At 40.6% G+C, this 20631-nt stretch overlaps 1 protein-coding gene across 9 annotated transcripts in view; it reads right to left on the bottom strand.

The window, feature by feature from the left end:
• ARHGAP44 (Rho GTPase activating protein 44) overlaps positions 1–20631 on the bottom strand; it is a 201795-nt gene that overhangs the window by 46892 nt on the left and 134272 nt on the right. For 8 of the 9 annotated variants that reach the window (XR_010153019.1, XR_675347.4, XR_010153018.1 and 5 more), the window contains exons 7-10: positions 15298–15415; positions 3238–3306; positions 695–776; positions 168–295 (exon numbers count right to left, since the gene is read on the bottom strand). Coding sequence is in view for 6 of the 9 variants with exons in the window: in XM_003315629.5 (XP_003315677.2) it covers positions 168–295; positions 695–776; positions 3238–3306; positions 15298–15415 (397 nt within the window). In the remaining 3 variants the exon portion in view is untranslated. The remainder of the gene's footprint in view (positions 1–167; positions 296–694; positions 777–3237; positions 3307–15297; positions 15416–20631) is intronic. The other variant, XM_063799004.1, reaches the window with a different exon arrangement.

Raw genomic sequence — 20631 nt, forward strand, 5'->3', positions numbered from 1 at the left:
GCAGGATCAATTTGTGCTCTGCAGAAGATGGGTCTGAGCCACTGTCTTAAGCCATTTGGATTCGTGGGGGCTGGAGTGGAGATGGTACAGGAGAGAGGATCCTGTAAGCTCTGTCTCGTGGAAGAGGAGACCTGCCCGGGGCGGTGTGTGGCTGTGCTCAGCCCTACCTCCTCCTGCATCCCACACTCAAGCAGCATGGTCACACACGCCTCGATGGGGAAGGCGATCTCCCGGCCGCTGATGGTAAGGTGCTCCTCCAGCGGCTTCCCGAAGGAAGGCTTCTCTACCCAGGCCTCTGAGGGGAGGAGTGAGAAAGAGTCAGTCAGCTGTTCGCCAAGTTCACTCATGCTGGAATCTCGCTTTCCTTTGTCGTCCAGATTCTCCTAAGATTACCAAAGAAAGGGAGGCCCAATTGAGCCTCCATTCTGTGGTTTTAGGGATGACAGGAGGACTGGAGGGGGTGGTGGGGGATGGCCAGCCAACTGCGTCCAGGGCCACTGGGGTTAATGTTCTACGGGCACCCCTACGCACCCCCGACTCAAGGCACCAGTTTGGAAGTAAGTCCAAAAGGCTCATCTACAGGTGATCCTGTTGGGCAGAGTGTTAGGGCCAACGACATACAAGGAATTCATCTCATCCGGGAAGGCAAGCAGGCACCATGGCCCTCCCTTCTCCAGGGAAGGCCTGCACTTACCCTGTTGTGCTTTGATCTGAGGCAATACAGCCTGCAATAGTGTCAGGGACTTCCTGTGGTATTCAGCTTGCACTTCTATTAGCTGAGAAGACACAAGGCAAGCATCACCCTTAGTGAGGGGCAAGGACACAGGCTGCCATGGCATGCAAAGCATTTTGCAGAAAGGTGCTTCCACATGCGGAAGGAGGTAGTCACCCATTCCCTCCTCCAATCTACCTAAAATAATGAGCATGCTTCCTCTTTAGCCTCCATAACAACAAAGTCACTACAAGTGGAAATTTGGGAAGCAGGAGAACCAGACAGGAATAGGGGGAGCTCTGAAGAGCTGGAACGTGGCTTAGAGAGCTTGATTTTATCACCACCCTTCTTCCTCTGGCACCCCATCCTCAGTGCAAAAGGCAACAAAGAAAGGGGTAACTGTAGCAAGTGGAAATGGAAAACACATTTAGAAATACATTTACTGAGTCAGGTGTGATGGCTCATGTCTGTAATCCCAGCTACTCAGGAGGCTGAGGCTGGAGGATCACTTGAGCCCAGGAATTCAAGACCACCTTGGGCAACACAGCAAGACCCCATCTCTTAAAATAGAAACAAATTTGTTGAAATAAATATGAAAAATAATTTACTTATGAGATATGTACGACTTAAATGTCATTAACTTGTATACATCTTTTGTTTCTGCAAAGTTAGTTTAACATATAACTGATCAGAAAACTTGTGGCTTGATCTGCAATCTTCTTCAAATACCCTGGAGGTGGGATTGCTTTGGTGAAAATGATGCAGTCCAAAGAACAAATTCCTTCAAAGTATTCTATTTTGACCATCCCATTAATTAAAAGTGGCCAACATGTTGATAAGAGCAGATGAAACTCATAAACACTAGTTACTTCATTTGTTTACTGACTCCTCCTATCCCTTCCCCAAAACTGGGCATGTATAAGGAAGAGAGGAAATTAATCTGCTTGAAGGCTTGTTGTGAAGGGTGGACACTAATATCCCTAAGTAAAATTAAAGTAAAACTAATACAAACTTTTTTAAAAATCAGAATATTGAAATAAATGGTATCCGAATGACAATTAGGCTGTCTAGTAAAGCTTGGAATGTCAATGAGGTCATCAGTAAAACTCTAATGTCTTTGAGTTTCTAAAATTAAATATTACCTTCATGAATACAACCAATGGAATACACCTGAAAAAATTCTACCACTTTAAAATAAACTTTCCACCAGGCACGGTGGCTCACGCCTATAATCCCAGCACTTTGGGAGGCTGAGGTGAGGTAGCTCATGAGGTCAGGAGTTCCAGACCAGCCTGGCCAACATAGTGAAACCACATCTCTACTAAAAATACAAAAATTAGCTGGGCATGGCGGCATGCGCCTGTAGTCCCAGCTAGTCGGGAGGCTGAGGCAGGAGAATCATCTTAACCCAGGAGGTGGAGGTTGTGGTGAGCTGAGATCACGCCACTGCACTCCAGCCTGGGCAACACAGCGAGACTCCATCTCAAAAAACAAAAATAAATAAATTAATTAATTAAACTTTCCAAGTTGGAAGTAATGCATATCAACTCCTTTTCCAGTAGAAGGGGCTTCTCTGCATTCTGAACCACTAATGAAATGTTGGAAAATTTCTAACAGCCCACAGTTGTTTGACCATACTTATCAAAGCATTTTAAACTTTGCAGAATTTCTTGATTTTCCTCTCCTTACCTTCCTTCCTTATCATTCCTTTCCTTCCCCGATTATAAATCAAGAGCTTTTAGGTCTTAGCCTTTTATTCCCAACTTTAAAGGCAGGTGAGCATAACTGATTTTTTTTTTATTTGAACTTTTTTCTCTCTCAAAGTTTTTTGACTTGCTTTGCATTTACCCTGGTAAACAACCTGGGTCTTAATTATTTGTACCAGTTTATTCAAGTTTAGATGACTCAGATCCTGTTTCTTACTGTCTATATCACTTTGATTGGTGAGAGGCAGGCCAACAGGCCACATCAATCATCATATACCTATCAGTCACTGCCTTTCATAAAATCTAGATTAAAAAAGAAAATGTGCAGGGGGAAGGAATTGCCTTCCTATTTTTCTCAAGCCCCTTGTTAGCACAGACCACAGTTTCTTAATGTCAGCCCTACTGACATTTTGGACTGGATAATTCATTGGTGTGGGGGCTGTCTTGTGCACTGCAGGATATTTACAAGCATCTCTGGCCTCTGCCCTCTAAATGCCAGTAGCACCTCCCTCCACAACTGTGACAATCAAAAATGTCTCCAGATATTGCCAACTGCCCACCAAGGGAAGGAACAAAATTATTCCTGGCTGAGAATCAGTGGACTGAGTTGCAATAATCCCGAGGGATGGGATTGAGTTTTATTCTAAGGTTTTTGGAGAAATCCATATCAGGAGCATGGCAGGATTTATTCACTAGTAAAATGGTCAAAGCTCCCACCCTTTTCTATGATGTGATCAACTAAGGGACTCTTAATTCCATGCCCACATTCCCTTCTCCTACGAACAGCCTTTAAGCAATCTCACCTTTCTGGGCACTTACCGTTTGAAAGTAGTTTGCATAGTCAATTTCTTTGGCCACAAAACTGTACATATCAGCTGAGAGCTGGTCCTGTGCAAGGTAAAATATACAACCAAGGTAAAACATAAACCAACGGAGAGTGGCTAATGCATAAGTCAACACATCATATGAGAAAGAGCCTTAAACACTGCTTAATCTCCTTTTTAACACTTGATATGATACAAACTTTCCATGGGCATTTCCATATTTGTCAACCACAGCTCTGAAAAATGCGTAAGTTTGAAAAGAACACCTATGTCAGTCATTTCCCCAGAGATTTTGACATTTGGACCACAGCTAAAGTCAAAGTTGGTGTAGAGGAGTGATGTGCAAATTAGTTCCATCCATCTCTACAGCTTGTGCCCCTATTCTGAAGCAAGCTCCAAGCACACATTGTGCTATTGCTCTTTTGATAATGCCATTTCTTCTCTTTGATCATTCCACTGGTCTGCTTCCCTTCATTCTCAATACTGACTCAATACTGATTGGTTGATCACAAGCATATGGGAAAGAGATGGAAATGCACCAATTTGGAGGAAGCTTGGATAAGACAGGTGCACAGGGAAAGGATTGCTGACTCAAAACTTGGCAAAATCTGGACTCATGCAAAACTGCACACAGATCTAATGGTGTTATCAATCCTTCACTATATTCAGTTGTCTATGAGATTGGGTGACCCAATGCTGCATTGAAATCTGGAATGTTTTGTCCTCCAAGGAGAACAGCTTTCAGTTCTATGGAATCACTCACAGCCTGGCATAATAGAAGTACATTTTGAGCAGAATGTAGACTCTGTCATTAACCGTATTTTTGAGCATGTCACTTATCCGAACTTGCTTGCTCAAGTCATACGATCTCTAAGGTTCCTCCCTGTGCAGCTGCTCTAGGCTGGAGATCCTTAGAAGAGGCACTTAGTTGAGGAGAGAAGAGCCTACGTGTTCAGGTTGGGGCAAACATGGCAACAGCACAAGAAAGCTGACCTAGATGCTGAACTAATGAAAGCAGGTAACTATATGCTTCAGGAAGAGGCTCTTCCATGAAACCTCAAGCAATCTGCACCAACCCCATAACCCTCAGTCTCTCTAGCTGCTAATTAAGCCTATTCTCATTAAGAACACTGGGATTTGCAGGAGCAATATGTTTCATTTTCAGTATCTGTGACAGGCAAGCAATTGCTGGGAACATCATTCAAGAGTTCTTGTATACAAGGCAACAGAACAGACTCACAGAGTGAAAAGAGGAAGTGTGTTCTCCAGAGAGCTTGAAGTACAGATTAGACAATGTTATGCTTGGTCCAGTTTCACAGAATAAAGAAAGAGTAAAAGAAGTTAAGATTCATTGGCCGGGCGTGGTGGCTCACGCCTGTAATCCCAGCACTTTGGGAGGCCGAGGCAGGTGGATCACGAGGTCAGGAGATCGAGACCATCCTGGCTAACACGGTGAAACCCCGTCTCTACTAAAAAATACAAAAAATTAGCCAGGCATGGTGGTGGGTGCCTGTAGTCCCAGCTACTCTGGAGGCTGAAGCAGGAGAATGGCGTGAACCCAGGAAGCGGAGCTTGCAGTGAGCTGAGATCACAACACTCCACTCCAGCCTGGGTGACAGAGCGAGACTCTGTCTCAAAATAAAAATAAAAATAAAAAATAAAGAAGTTAACATTCACTGGGTCTAGATGCCAGGCACAATGTTACAAGGAATTCTCCTCTAACTCTCTTAGGTTTAGTATTGAATTTCCAATTTCAGATCCATAGGTAGCAAGAGTTCAAGGATCTTATCTGTCTGTCACCCACTGTCTCAAAGTGTTTAGCACAGTAGGGGCGCCACAACTGTTTGCTGAATGAACAGATGAAAAAAAAAAATCAAGGCTCAAGGATGGTAAATTTCCCAAAGAATAATAAAATGGGCTCAAACATCACCTCGGCTCCATTTCACCTGAGGTCCCTTAAATGAATGCTTTTGTAGGCTGCCAAGGTGGGAATCAACCCTGTCTGTCTTCCCCGCAGCAGCTTTGCTCAGGAGATATCCATCACCAGCCAGGCAGCTGGAGGAGGACATTTCAAGTCAGAGAAAAACAAAGAGTTAAGTGATACAAATGGCTCAGTAGACAGAGGAAAGGAAAGAAGGCCCTGAAGGACTAAACGTTGCATCAAATACACCTTCAACATCTCGGCATCTGTGCTTCTCTAACAGATGACCCTACAAAAATCTATATGTGCCCTCAGGAAGAAGAAAGGATTTTTAAAGGCATGATTGGATTACTGTGTTGTTAAGCTAACAATATGGATTCCAAAAAAATCACACTTCAAGTAAGGAAACTATAAATCAAATTCTCATTTATCTAAATCATTAGCAAATTTTCTTTATAAAGGTAAAAAACCCTTTCATAATTAATCAACAGAATTTAATGCATTCTGAAAAATCCTGTTTTCTGATTTTACAACTAATCCACACTCAGAAAAATATAAAAGTAACCAAATTAACCTGTAATCCCACCAGGCAGCTGTTTTTTGTTTTTTTTTAATATATAGCTAACCAAATGTCCCAGAACTGTTCATGAATTGAGCAGACTGCTCTATGGTATGAAAATGTCTTATTTATCAGATGAAATCACATTGTATTTGGATTTTCTTCATGCTGGAATGTCTTTTTTTTACTGATCTATATATTTCTGAAATAGTTCCTAAGTTTTAATCATGTGACTGTATAATGTATTTTAAGAACTAGTAATTCAAAGCTCTAGTAATTCTTCCATATTAACTTTTGAAATCTTTTTTCATTCTTTGAAAAATTTACTACAATTATATCTACTTACTACAGTATTAATCAAATTAATTCTGGGAAATTCAAAATGTTTATAATATTAACTCTTCTCATCTAGAAACAACTCTCAATTTTATAATGTCTTCTTGTCATTATATTGTCAAAGATTGTCTTCTTGTCAAATCTTGTTAGCAATATTTCACAATTCATGAGTTTGTGGTAGAATAGCTCATGATTTTATGGCAGAATTTTTTTTTTTTCTGTCACCCAGGCTGGAGTGCAGTGGCACAATCTTGGCTCACTGCAACCTCCGCCTTCCAGGTTCAAGCGATTCTCCTGCCTCAGCCTCCTGAGCTGGGACTACAGGGACATGCCACCACACCCACCTAATTTCTGTATTTTTAGAAGAGACAAGGTTTCACCATATTGGTCAGGCTAGTCTCAAACTCCTGACCTCAGGCAATCTGCCCACCTCGGCCTCCCAAAGTGCTGGGATTACAGGTGTGAGCCACCACGCCTGGCCAATGGTAGGATTTTAAATATTCTGTTGTTTAAAAAAGCCTCCAAGATATTTATAAATACTGGTCTTTTAAATAATTTTTCTTGGTGAAAATCACACCTTGATTTTTATTGTTGACTTCCAGCTTCTGGTCCAGCACGTAGGGGGCTTTGAAGTCAGTACTAACAGGTAAAAAGCTGAACAAACTGAAACTCAACAACTCTTAGATTTGGCAGTGAAGTGAGTTCACAGAGCAAACTGCTGCCCTGAAAATTGGAGACACAGGCAGGCAAACACAAGAATTATAACTCACTGAAGTAAAAAGCTACTAGCAGAAACCTCTGCGGAAATCAGTACTGGGGCAGGAAAACCAGTACTGTAATTGACGAGTTGATGGAGGCCCAGCATGGACAAGTGTGAAAGTTAAATCCTCCAGGGGGACCCACTTTTACCTCTAGGAGCTCTAAGACCAGGTTCTCACAGGAAATTTCAGAGAAAAATCCTCTCCTGCTTTCAGCACCAGGAGGAAAAAAGTAGCCATTTTGAAATATACTAGAGTACTCCATTCTTAACAAGGTCTCCCCTAAAGAGAAATTATTTTACCCAAGCCTAAACTATTGGGCTTTTAAAATTGCCTAACCTACCAAGAGGAAGGGAAATACTCAACTCCAACCCCCTCTAGCCATTCTGTCCCACCTAAGAAAGGAATAATAATAATTAAAACAACAACAAAATGAGAGGCACTGGTGAAATTCGCAGCCCTAAGGCACAGGCTCACCAAAAGAAAGAGACCGATCATAGCACTATGAATGCTTCCCCTTCTCCCACACCTTACTACATCACCAAAGAACTATTTACTGCTGTTTCTTTTATAATACATCATGTCCACCTTTCAACAAAAAATTACAAACACAATAAAAGGCAAAAAACAGACTGAACAAGGATCAGAACCTTAATTGAAATGGTCAAAATCCAAAACACTGACAACACTAAATGCAGGCACAGATGTGGAGCAACAGGACCTCTCATATATTGCTGGTGGGAATGCAGAGTATAGTCACTTTGGAAGACAGTATGACAGTTTCTTACAAAACTAAACATACTCTCACCATATGATCAGGCAATTATGCTCTTTGGCATTTGCCCAAATGAATGGAAAACGTATGTCACATAAAAGCTTGCATGTGGATGTTTACAGCATCTTTGTTCATAATTGCCCAAACTTGGCAGCCACAAAAATGTCCTTCAGTAGGCGAGTGGATAGACTGTGGTATATCCAGACAATGAAATATTATTCAGGGCTAAAAAGAAATGAGTTGTTAAGCCATGAAAAGACTTGAAGGAAACTGAAATGCATATTACTATGTGAAAGAAGCCAGTCTGGAAAGGCTACATACTGTAGGATTCCAGCTATATGACTTTCTGGAAAAGACAAAACCATGTAAACAATAAAAAGATCAGTGGTTGTCAAGGGTCAGCAGGGAGGAATAAATAGGAGGAGCACAGAGGACTTGGGGGCAATGAAATTATTCTCTAGGATACTATAATGGTGGATACATTCACATATATTTGTCAAAGCCCCCAGAATATACAACGCTAGGAGTGAACCCCTAAGTAGACTATGAACTATGGAAGACAATGAGGCACCAATACAGGTTCATCAATTGTAACAGACTCTACCACTGTGTGTGTGATGTTGACATTGGGGGAGGTTGTATGTTTGTGGGGGAATGACATATATGGGAGGCCTCTTTATATTCCACTTAATTTTGCTGCAAAATTAGAAGTGCTCTAAAAAATAAAGTTTACTGATTTAAGAACGTTTGTTTAAAAAATCATTTCAAAGGTAAAGAAAAGTGCAAAATCTCTGTTTTTCAGAATCACAGATTTGAGATTGAGATCTTTGATGCAAGTCAATTTTATTTTTCTATGCTCTTCTGATTTGTTTGGCTTATTTTTCAGGATCCCCTATTATCTGTACATTGGTTTTCCATTATCTTCAACATCTGCCATCTTTTCTTTCATTCTTTTTGGCTCTCACCTTAACATTCTAGAAGAAATTCTCAAATTTTTCTCTACATCATTGGCTCACCTTTCTGCAGTGTCAATTCTGTTGTTTACTAAAATCGATTCCATACCTGCATTATTTTTCTACTTAAAAAATATTTCCTAATCTCATTCAGTTCCCTTTCCACTTTACTTGACAATTTTATCTCACCTTTATCTATTGGTGCCTAAAATCCATATTCCCTTGATTTTTTTTTTTTTTTTGAGATGGAGTCTCACTCTGTTGCCCCAGCTGGAGTGCAATGTTGCAATCTCAGTTCACTGCAACCTCCACCTCCCAGGTTCAAGTGATTCTCCTTATTTGGCTTCCCAAGTAGCTGGAATTATAGGTATGAGCCACCACACCCAGCTAATTTTTGTATTTTTAGTAGAGTATTTCACCATGTTGGTCAGGCTGGTCTTGAACTCCTAACCTCAGGTGATCCACCCGCCTCAGCTTCCCAAAGTGCTGGGATTACAGGCGTGAGCCACCGCACCCGGCCCATATGCCCTTTAATCGTATTTGAGGCACCAAGACATGTTGTCTGAAATTTATTGTTATCATAAGTAAATATTTTTTTAAAGTGTTCTCTTTTTGAGTATTTTATTATTATCTTCAACATAGAAAAATAATCTATTCAGGATTATTTTTTGACCTTAAAATGGTAAGCATCTCTTTCCTGCCCCTCCTGCCTATTCTGATAGAATCTTCTCAGATCTAAGTTCTGTCTGATATAAATTTAGTGACTCAGAACCTGCGGGGCTGCTGCCACAGAGGATGCCTGCAGGCAACTTCCGAAATCATAATAAAAATTATTTGAATTTGTTGAAGCTAACAGACCAAAGAACATCTTTGTACATGATGTCTTCTGTCCTCCATGTTAGGTAAATGATCTGGCTGTGTCCAGCCTCCTTGTGGTACTCCTGCCTGACACGCCAAGGAAGGTCCCAGCCCAGGTTTACAATTGATAAACTTGTATTGGTGCACCATTGTCTTCCATAGTTCATAGTCTACTTAGGGGTTCACTCCTAGTGTTGTATATTCTGGGGGCTTTGACAAATGTATGTGAATGTATCCACCATTATAGTATCCTAGAGAATAATTTCATTGCCCCCAAGTCCTCTGTGCTCCTCCTATTTATTCCCATCCTTCCACTGGTGTTTCAGAAAAATCCACACCAGTGGAAGCTCTGCCACCAGTTGGCTTCCCACTGGGTGTGGCCACGCTTGCTCGTAGGTTTGCTGGGCTAGATACTTTTGGCAGAAGGGATCTGAAGTAACGTAAATGCTTCTCAACCATTCCACAGCCTTCCAAATTAGAGAGTACTCATGGGTTCTTCCAGCATCTCATTTACTTCCCATGACATGGCACTAATTTTGTAGTAAGGAATTGTAGGTTCAGACTCAAGGTTGTCTTTTAGTCTAACAATATATGTGCTCTTCAGATTGTGGGGAGGACAAAATGAGCTAGACATCTGTCTTGCTGTTGTTGTCTTTCCCAGACTCAAGTTTGACTTTCAAAAAGGAAAGATTATACATTGAAGAAGAATAAAATGGAAAAGAAGAGATACAAACTAAAAGAGAGAGAGGACAAGGCTAAATGAGGAAACAGAGACGTGGGTGAAGCAAGGATAAGAATTTATGTGATGGCCAGGCACGGCGGCTCACGCCTGTAATCCCAGCACTTTGGGAGGCTGAGGCGGGTGGATCACGAGGTCAGGAGATCGACACCATCCTGGCTAACACGGTGAAACCCTGTCTCTACTAAAAATACAAAAATTAGCCGGGCATGGTGGCAGGCGCTTGTAATCCCAGCTACTCGGGAGGCTGAGGCAGGAGAATGGCATGAACCCAGGAGGCGGAGCTTGCAGTGAGCCGAGATCGTGCCACCACACTCCAGCCTGGACGACAGAGCCAGACACCGTCTCAAAAAAAAAAAAGAATTTATGTGATGAAATATGGGGAGATAAAAGCAGGAAAGGTGATGATGGAAAGTGTCACTTTACAGTGAAAATCCTAAGACTGCAGCCAGTCTCCTGTACGAAGCAAAATGGAACTGATACTGCTGTCGCCAAGTGGATTAGGTTTCTATTCACTGTCTTCTCTATTGTTACATCATTGCTCACAGGTCCTTCTTCACTTTCTCTCCTCTTATTGAAAAATTACCAACTACTTATACTTCCTTGGATGTATCGATTCAGGGGTCTTTTATAGAAAGCCTTGGGAAGAAAAGAGAAAGCAAGTACCACTTGTGAAGAGTTGGGCTTGTCTCATCTTGAAGTAGGGAGGAAGGCAGGGTTTGGATGGGCTCCTGAAAGAACACAGGAAGGCAGTGCTGCACCTGCAAGCCTGCCTGAGGGCTCAGTGGGTTTTGTCTTATGGAACGCATCTTGACTTGGTTTTCCTGGTGGGCTAAATCTCTCTGGTTCCCAAAGATCTGGGGAGCTCTGCTTGGTCCTCAAAAAAGAGGAATCAGATTACTACTTCATTAACTTTCAGCCTACAAACTTGCACTTGGCTGGTTTGCCACAATATAGGAGATTCCAAACACTTGCCTGCTGAGGAAATATAAAACCATGAAGAGATCAGGGGAAATAACCCATTCGAGGAAACCCAGCAAGGGGAGGTAGGAAAACCAAGGTAGATATTTAAAACAGTTGGCAACCAACAAAGTAAAAATAAAAGAATAATCAGAAGAGAACTTTAACAAAACCAGCATTAAGCACTCTCAAGGAGGTCAGTTCAGCACACAAATGAGACTCCCTTGAGCACAATGTAGGGTTTCATGAACTAGATATGATCATTTCAAAGTTCATATAATAAAATGGATGTAACAGACTAGCCAAGATAACTACAAAAAAAGGAGTGGGGGCTACCTTACTGAAGATTATATTTGCTATGAAATCATTAGAATAGAAACTGTATACTATCGTCTCAGGTGCAGGCAAACAGATTAATGAAACATGGAGTCCAGAAATAAATTAGAGTAATTAGATAGTGAAATTTCACTTCAGGGGAAGGTGGCTTATTTAACAAATGATGCTGGCATAACTGACTATCTATCTGGGAAAAAAAAAAAAGAAAGAAACCCCTACCTCACATCATATACAAAAATAAATTTCAGATGTATTAAAGTATATAAAATAGGTGTATAACATGAATTTAAAACATTAACATAAAATTAAAGAAGAAAAATCATTTAACTTTTGTGTAGAAGATATCCAAAGGGCTACCCAGGATCTTTTCCCATGCAAAGGAAACACATTATTAAATTTTTAATGGCAGATGTCAACATAAAGTCAAAAGACAAATGGCAGACTGGAAAAGGTATCTGCAGCACAGCAGGCAGAAAAAAGTTTAAAACTGCTGATACATAGAGAATTTTTATAAATTGATATTTTAGAAAAACAATAGAAATACTGGGCCAATTGCCAATGCAAATAGGCAATTCACCAAATTAAGAATGTGTATAAATACATGAAGAATGTCCAATAAATACATGATACTCATCAACATTTATATGCAGGGAAATTAAGAACACAATAGTGAAGCGGTAGTTTTTCTTCCCTCACCAAATTGGCAAAAATTGAAAATAGGAGCAACATGCATTACGAGATGAAGAAAAATGTGCAATTTTATATATTGCTGGTTGAAATGTAAAATGCAATTTCCTTTTCAGAGAAGTAAACTGTCAATAGCTATGAAAATTTAAAAATGTATGCATAGACTCTGACCTAAAAATGTCACTTCTTGGAATCTATCCTATAGAAAAAAAATTACCAGGGTATAAGGATATACATATAAGTATATATTTATTGTATCATTTTTGGGAATGCCAAAAACTAAAACTAAAACACACCAGTTTGAACATCCATTAATAGGAAAATAGCTAAATAAATCGTGTGTGTGTGTGTGTGTGTGTGTGTGTGTGTGTGTGTGTGTGTGTATCCCTACTGTGGAATATCATGCAATTTATAAAAAAGACTAACGGCTGGGTGCGGTGGCTCATGCCTGTAATCCCAGCACTTTGGGAGGCCGAGGCAGGTGGATCATGAGGTCAGGAGATTGAGACCATCCTGGCTAACATGGTGAAACCCCGTCTCTACTAAAAAAATACAAAAAAATTAGCCGGGCCTGGTGGCAGGCGCCTGTAGTCCCAGCTACTTGGGAGGCTGAGGCAGGAGAATGGTGTGAACCTGGGAGGAGGAGCTTGCAGTGAGCAGAGATCCCGCCACTGCACTCCAGCCTGGGCGACAGAGCGAGACTCCGTCTCAAAATAAATAAATAAATAAAAAAGACTAAGTTAGAACTACAGCTACTAACCTAGAGAGATGTTCAGGATGTGGTGTTAACTGAGAAAATTAAATGGTAGATTAATATAAACAATATGACTGTTTTATTAGAAACAAACATATAGGCCGGGCGTGGTAGCTCACACCTGTAATCCTAGCACTTTGGGAGGCTGAGGCGGGCAGATCACCTGAGGTCAGGAGTTTGTGACCAGCCTGGCCAACACGGCGAAACCCTGTCTCTATTAAAAATATAAAAATTAGCCAGGAGTGGTGGCATGCGCCTGTAGTCCCAGCTACTCAGGAGGCTAAGGCATAAGAATTGCTTGAACCCGGGAGGCAGAGGTTGCAATGAGCCGAGATCACACCACTGTACTCCAGCCTGGGTAACAGAACAAGACTCTGTCTCAAAACAAAACAAAACAAAAACAAAAACAAACAAACATATAAATAACTAGAAAAATGCTATGACTATGTATGATTATGAAGAAAAGTCTGGAGTATGATATAACAGGTTCTATCTAGCACTGGCTTCCTTATCCTTATAACTGTTATGGCTGCTTGGCACCTAACAAAGTGCATTGTCATAATGAAGTCTTAACAAATATTGGCGGGGAGGTTTCTACTCTGTTTGGAAACAGAAAGGTTGCTGGACAGGAAGGGAGAGAATATTAGTGTTTTTCTTTATATATTTTTGTATTTTTTAACTCATTATGCTGAACATGTACTACGAATCTTTGAAGAGGAAATGAATACATTTTTGGCACAATAGCGAATATAAGCTAGACAGGAATGGAAAAAGCTACTGAACTTTTATCCTGATCTATTTGGATATTCACATCCAGCATCCCTGCTTACCACCACTCTCTCTTGTCTATTGAAAAAGAAATTAAAAGAAAAAAGAATTCTTAACAGAGGAACATAGATCCATGGTAGATAGTTAAAAAATAGACGGTAGGCCAGGCACGGTGGCTCACGCCTGTAATCCCAGCACTTTGTGAGGCCGAGGCAGGTAGATCACCTGAGATCAGGAGTTCATGACCAGCCTGGCCAATATGGTAAAACCCCCGTCTCTACTAAAAATACAAAAAAAATTAGCCAAGCGTGGTGGTGTGCACCTATAATCCCAGCTACTTGGGAGGCTGAGGCAGGAGAATCACTTCAACCTGGGAGACGGAAGTTGCGGTGAGCCGAGACCGTGCCATTGCACTCCAGCATGGGCAACAAGAACGAAACTCTGCCTCAAAAATAAAAAAGAGAGAGAGAAAAGAATAAAAAAAGAATACACAGTAAAAATGAAATTGGAAGGAGAGAAGAGTTATGCTTCAGGAATACCACACACGCCAGATATTTGGCATGTATGCAGGAGTTCAAATGACAAATCAGCTGCACTCACAAAAAATCTGGCATATGAAGTACTAGTCTTACTTTGCTTGATTCCATAGTACTGTAGGCTGGGAGATAATGAATTCTTTAAAAATCTTTCAATGTTTCTAATTCTAGAGAGAAATTCTCCCTGATTCTGAATGTCACCTCAATGCAAGGTCAAAGCCACTTGCACAGGTTGGCTGTAAGAGAAAAAGCCTATGGACAAGCTAAGACTAGACAGAGCCATGAAGAACAGAGATGTCCACAGGCAAACTGGTTATTCTCCTTCAAAACTGGATGTGATGAGGACAGGTTCCCAGAATAGTTACAGAAATGTGATGTTTTTGTTCCTTGAGTCTAAACAGAGTTTTGGTTTCCTTAGAAACCCAAGCTGACATATATGCAGGTAAAGAGATGTACATATACACAGAGCATCGTGAATGGTCTATTGCTAACTAAGTCCTGTGAAATATTTGCAAGAAAAGGAGATGGGAAACATCTGAATGAGTATAACAAAGGACATCGTTACACGAGTACAGTGTCGCAGTTTTCAGAACGATGTCCTCTCTCTTAACAAGTGGGAAGTTTTCTTTTCTGTGACTCTTTTCACGGCTAGCATTTCAACTTCATAGATAAGTGTCTTCCAGGAGGCATAGGATGGATAAAGCAACTCAGGAAATATCAAAACGCAGCCAAAAAGGAAATAACTAAGTATCAACAGTGAGTCAAGGCTCATCTATGGTCAAATTCTCAACTGTCCTGTGTCACCTAGAATTTATTCTTTGGGACTCAGATGATTTACAAAAGCTTCACACAGAAATAAAGGTCATTCCTCTTTGCCTAGCATGCAGGACCACCAATGATAAATGAATGCTGCCTCCCTGTCTAGGTTACCATCAAAGCCCCAACTCCTTGGGTTCATCCTGGACTCCTTGGAGATGCTAGCCAGCGGGCTTGGGGACATTCAGTTCAACTAGAGCCTCACTGACAGAGTTTTAAGAGAACTCCAGTGAACAAAAAGGGAATCCCTGAGGGCTCCCCAGCCTGTCCCAGTAGAGAGGAGCAAAGAGGGCAGGTACCCTGCAAATCTCCACTCTGTTGGCAGCCTCTTCCATTTCTTCCCTGAGGGCATCAGCCTTGGCACCCGCAGGCTGTAAGCTGCTGGACAAACCTGAAGACTTGGAAGTCTGCTGCCACCTGATGGAAAATAGGAGAAAAAGAGATGTGAGACAGGTAGAGCCCTGGGGATCCCATGGGAGCACTGAGAAAACATCTGGTTACAAATATCACCCAGGGAACTACATACCCTCACTGGAAAAGGGAGGTCATGAAAAGGCACCAAGGACTAGGCAAGGAGACAGTGGGCCCATATTTCCACGCGTCAACTGCTGACTGAAGCTGAGAATCAGCTGCCCCTTCAGATAGGACAAGCATCCCCTGGTTTGTCACCATTTTCTCTTTTGTCTTCCAAACACTAAAGCCAAATGGCAATCACTACTGCTGTCTTTTTTAAAAAATTAATGTTATTTTTAATGGATAAATCATAATCATATACATTTATGGGTACAATGTGATGTGTTGGGATATATGTACGCATGTACACACACACACAGTATGGAATGATTAAATCAAGCTAGTTAACATATCCATCACCTCACTTACTCATGATTTTCTGTGGTGAGACATCTGAAGTTTAATCAGGGTGATTATAGTAATATATTGTATATTATATATTTCAAAATAACTATCACTGCCCTTTAAGCACAGTCTCTATCATTGGTTTAAGTCCCCTGCCTATCCTGTGGGAATTTGAGTATGGAAATCTTCACCTTCTTGGCTTGAAGCCAGTGACGTATGCTAAGTGCGAAGACACGCTGGTAAGATTAAAAACAAATCTGAGAGCAAAAATCCCCACTGGTAAGCCCAAAACAATCTTTATGGCAACATTTAGATTCCTCATGAATGTTTTCTTAAAAATTTGGCCTTCTAACGAAGTCACTCAGAAAACTTCAGGAGGAAATACAAATATTTCTGGCTGCTGTGTTATCAGCAGGGAATTACCAAAAGTAGGCATAATTGGAAAGATGGTTCCAATTATGCTATAGTAGTAGCTGAATTAGGTCTCAGCAGTGGGTCCTCTCCTGAGTCTGTAAACTCAATGGGTTATAGAGGCCAGCAAGTTAAAAAATAAAATAAAATAAATCAAATGGGCCATTATCTTAAAAACTAGTGCGCACGATCCTCTATTTCCTACTTGTAATGGAGACAGGAAATATAAAACTATTTCTCAGCTCTAAGAAAAACAATCCTGTAATCAGGAGGACAAACAGCAGCCAAGGCTGGCTTTAGTCTTGGGAAGTCAGGCGGGAGCAGGGGGAGCTGGGAACTTGGTAGGAGGGATCCTGCCTTGTTTAAGAGAGGGTAGCTGTTCATGAGCTCCAGCTGATGGGGCTGAGGTGGGCAGGAAGCTGGGCCATGGGTTGCCAGATGTTTCAACTGACTAGAGAAGGAGGAAATTGTTATGTGAACTCTCCCAAGTGAAATGTGGCAACAAATAATTTCTTTTAAAAACCATGCAGGCCAACAGCATACAGACCAAACAAGAGAGCTCTGGGGGCTCTATCTGGATCTCAGACCATCAGTCTGCAGCCTCTGATGCGAGGACAGAAAGTGGAATGTCATTCTCATGTCAAGAGTCAAGAATCTAATCATTTAGTATTTTCTCTACTCCACTATTCTTTTCTCTTTTGCTATCTGCAGGAAAAACAGAAGAATGCAAGGCTCTATAATACAAGAAATGGAAACTAAAAGTCTCTTTGCTGTTAGCAAAAAGGAGCAAAAATGAGGATTCTCTGTCACTTAAAGAATGCAATCACGGGAAAATTACTTTAAAAAGGTTTTGAGACATCAAGCTGGCTTGAAGCTCCAGAGATGAACACATGTTCTCTGAAAGATTCCTGATTCCAAGATAAGAATTCAGGGCAAACTAGAAAGGAAATATTCTACTGAAAGATGTTTCAGCATCTAAGTTGAAAAAAAATAACAGATCAAGATTAGGAAGAATTCCCGGGTAGTTTTTTCTTATAAAGGTTTACCCTATACAAGTGATATATTTGATTAACACTCTCCCAGTTGAATCATTTCAAATAAAGTATTAAAGTGTTGTGGAGTTTTGGAGAATAAAATATGAGATGCCATGGCTGTAATTTAGATCTCAGACAATAACTACAACACAATGGTAGATTATGGAATTAAGTTAGAACCACCATCTGACTCATGCTACCTGAAGAAAAAATAACTAACCAATATGAAAGTGTTTAAAATATATATAAAGTGACTACAAACACTAAGTAGATTTTTATGGCTTTGTAACTCAGGATTAAATTTTTTAAAAAACAGAATCATACTAAATATAGGTATATTAAAATGAAGACATTTTCCCAAGTTCCTTCTTTTCTTTTTATTCTCATCTATTTTTTCTTCCAGATTTTATCCTGTAGTCAGTATCTTGATACTTTAAAAACATATACATTTCCCCTTTTTATAAGAAATTTTATTTACAATTTACAATATGTTATATATATAATATATACACATATATAATATATAAACATATATAATATATATACATATATTATATATACATATATATACACATATATTATATATACATATATTATATACATATATTATATATACATATATTATATATACATATATTATATATACATATATTATATATACACATATATTATATATACATATATATTATATATACGTATATATATTATGTATATACATATATATTGTATATACATATATATTGTATATACATATATATTATATATACATATATATTATATATACATATATATTATATATACATATATATTATATATACATATATATTATATATACATATATAATTTTTTTTTCATATCAAGTCTCGCTCTGTCACCCAGGCTGGAGTGCAGTGGTGCAATCTCAGCTCACTGCAACTTCCACCTCCTGGGTTCAAGCGATTCTTCTGCCTCAGCCTCCTGAGTAGCTGGGATTACAGGCACATGCCACCATGCCCAGCTAATTTTTGTATTTTTAGTAGAGACGGGGTTTCACCATGTTGGTCAGGTTAGTCTTGAACTCCTGACCTCAGGCCATCCACCCTCATTCGCCTCCCAAAGTGCTGGGATTATAGGCGTGAGCCACCGTGCCTGGTCTATTTTGATATTTTAAAACAGTGACAAGATGTCCAAAATATGTTCTCTTTGTGGAACATAAATAGCAAACAAAATACCAAGGTAAACTCTTGTCATGTGAACAGACGAGTTTTGTACAGATACTCACGTTGGAAAAGGTGACATGAATTTTGTACAGATAGTCATGTTGGGAAAATTTTGTACAGATAGTCATTTTGGGAAAAGTAACATGAATTATGAATTTCAAGGTTTGGTAGTCTTTTCAGACCTCTGTTCTACACATAAACTCAAGAGTTGGACTGCTCTGTCAGAGGAGAAACAGGAACACTAGACATTGTCCAAGGAAACTTTGAGCTTTGAAAGTTGAAGAGCAGAAGGATCATTTCTTCTCACTAAAGTAGCTGATGTGCCACCATCCTTCTCTGGGGAAAGAGGACTGTGACTATGTGATCTGGGGGAGATGATGATGGGACACAAGCTTTAATGAAGCCTTGGGAGAGATGAGAGAGAAGGGTGAGGAATAAGGGTTTAAAATTTCAGGTACCAGGAATATGTAAAGAAGGCAAATGCAGGTCAGTTCAGGACAACAGAAAGTCCAGAAGAAGAATTTTAAAAGGCAGACAGGAGAGTGTCTTCATTGGGGCATTCACTGTTCCTTCTGTCTAGTCTTGCCCCTTCCTCTGCCATGGGCATCCCCCACTTTTTAAGTTCCTGCTTCCACTCTGCACTAATGTGTGGTCGAAAAGGGGACTGCCAGGTTCTGCATGACCCAGGCAGTGAGTGGCCCAGGTGAGGGCCTCTGATCCAAGTCAAGCCTGTGCCATCCTTCCTCACACTGACCCAACTGACGAGTCATGGAAGTGGGCATATGAGCAAAGTCCAGACAAATGGAGTCCCTCTTTGGCACTTTCGGAATTGGGGCAAAAGGAAGAGGGCTCATAGTGGGGAGACATGAGCCCATGCGACATCCAGTGACCTTGAAGAAATCAGATGTGAGAAAAAGACACCTGTATGGGGAGGGGTGAGAGATGAGGAATGAGTTTTGATGGCCATCGAGACTCCGCTGCCAGTTCTAACAAGACTTCACACTGCCCCGCCCCCAGGATTCCACTTCTTAACTCCATAGCCTGCACAGTTTCCACTCCAAAACCCTCCTGTCTTACTTACACTAGTTCACTTGCTTCCAAAGAAGGTAGGGCTTCCATAACAAAGTACCACAGACGGGGCGGCTTAAACAACAGAGGCTTATCTTCTCACGATTCTGGAGGCTGGACATCCAAGATCAAGACAGAGGCTGGAGACCTCTATCTGTGACTTGCAGATGGCTGCCGTTTCTGTCCTCACACAGCTTTCCTCTGAGTGCGTGTAGAGAGAGATCACTCTTTCTCCCTATAAGGCCACCAATCCTAGTGAAATAGGGGCCCATTCTTATGACCTCATTTAACCTTAATAAGGTTCTCCTAAAGAACCTATCTCCAGATACAGTCGCATTGGGGGTTAGGGCTTCAATATACAAATTTTGGAGAGATACCATTCAGTCCATAGGACCCAGGGGCAGCTGGTTCGGCAGAAATGGAATGTGTATGTGTCCCAGACTCGGGAGGGTTAACCTTGAGCTACATGACCAGAAAAAAGTCAGGCTGACTTTGGAGAAAAATTAGGCTCCTTCTTTAAGCACTGCTAAACCAAACCTATCACACACAAAAAAGAAATTTGCGTATCATTCAATTCAATTCACAACCTTTAATTCAGCATAAAGCGTCCTGTAAGCATCAGTTTCTCTGAGAATATTGAGGTCTGTATCATTGGCTTTTGAAGCAGACAAGCCAGATTTACTTCAATAGTGACAAACATACACATCTTATTGGGATCTAATTAAACACGAGATAAATTAATTGGATTTGACAGTATCCATCAGAATTGTGGCAGAAATTAAAGATCCAGTCATGGGACTATTGTTCAAGATGTGCTGATAATATATACAAATCTACTTCCTGTCTTGAAAGGCGGAGGGTCTCTATGTGGAATTCACTGTTGCAGTGCTGCAGAGCATACTTCATGAAGGACAGAACAATATGAAATAAATCAGAAGTAGGATGCTGCAAGGAAGAAAAACTAACCTGTGCCATTGGCTTTATGGAGAAATGCAGGGGGTAGGGGGGGAGCATTCAGAACCCAGCTGTTCCAGAAGAGGAGCTGGTGATCCCTGCTGTTCAA

The sequence above is a fragment of the Pan troglodytes genome, chromosome 19 (assembly GCF_028858775.2).
Source record: "Pan troglodytes isolate AG18354 chromosome 19, NHGRI_mPanTro3-v2.0_pri, whole genome shotgun sequence".
In the NCBI taxonomy this organism is placed as follows: domain Eukaryota; kingdom Metazoa; phylum Chordata; class Mammalia; order Primates; family Hominidae; genus Pan; species Pan troglodytes.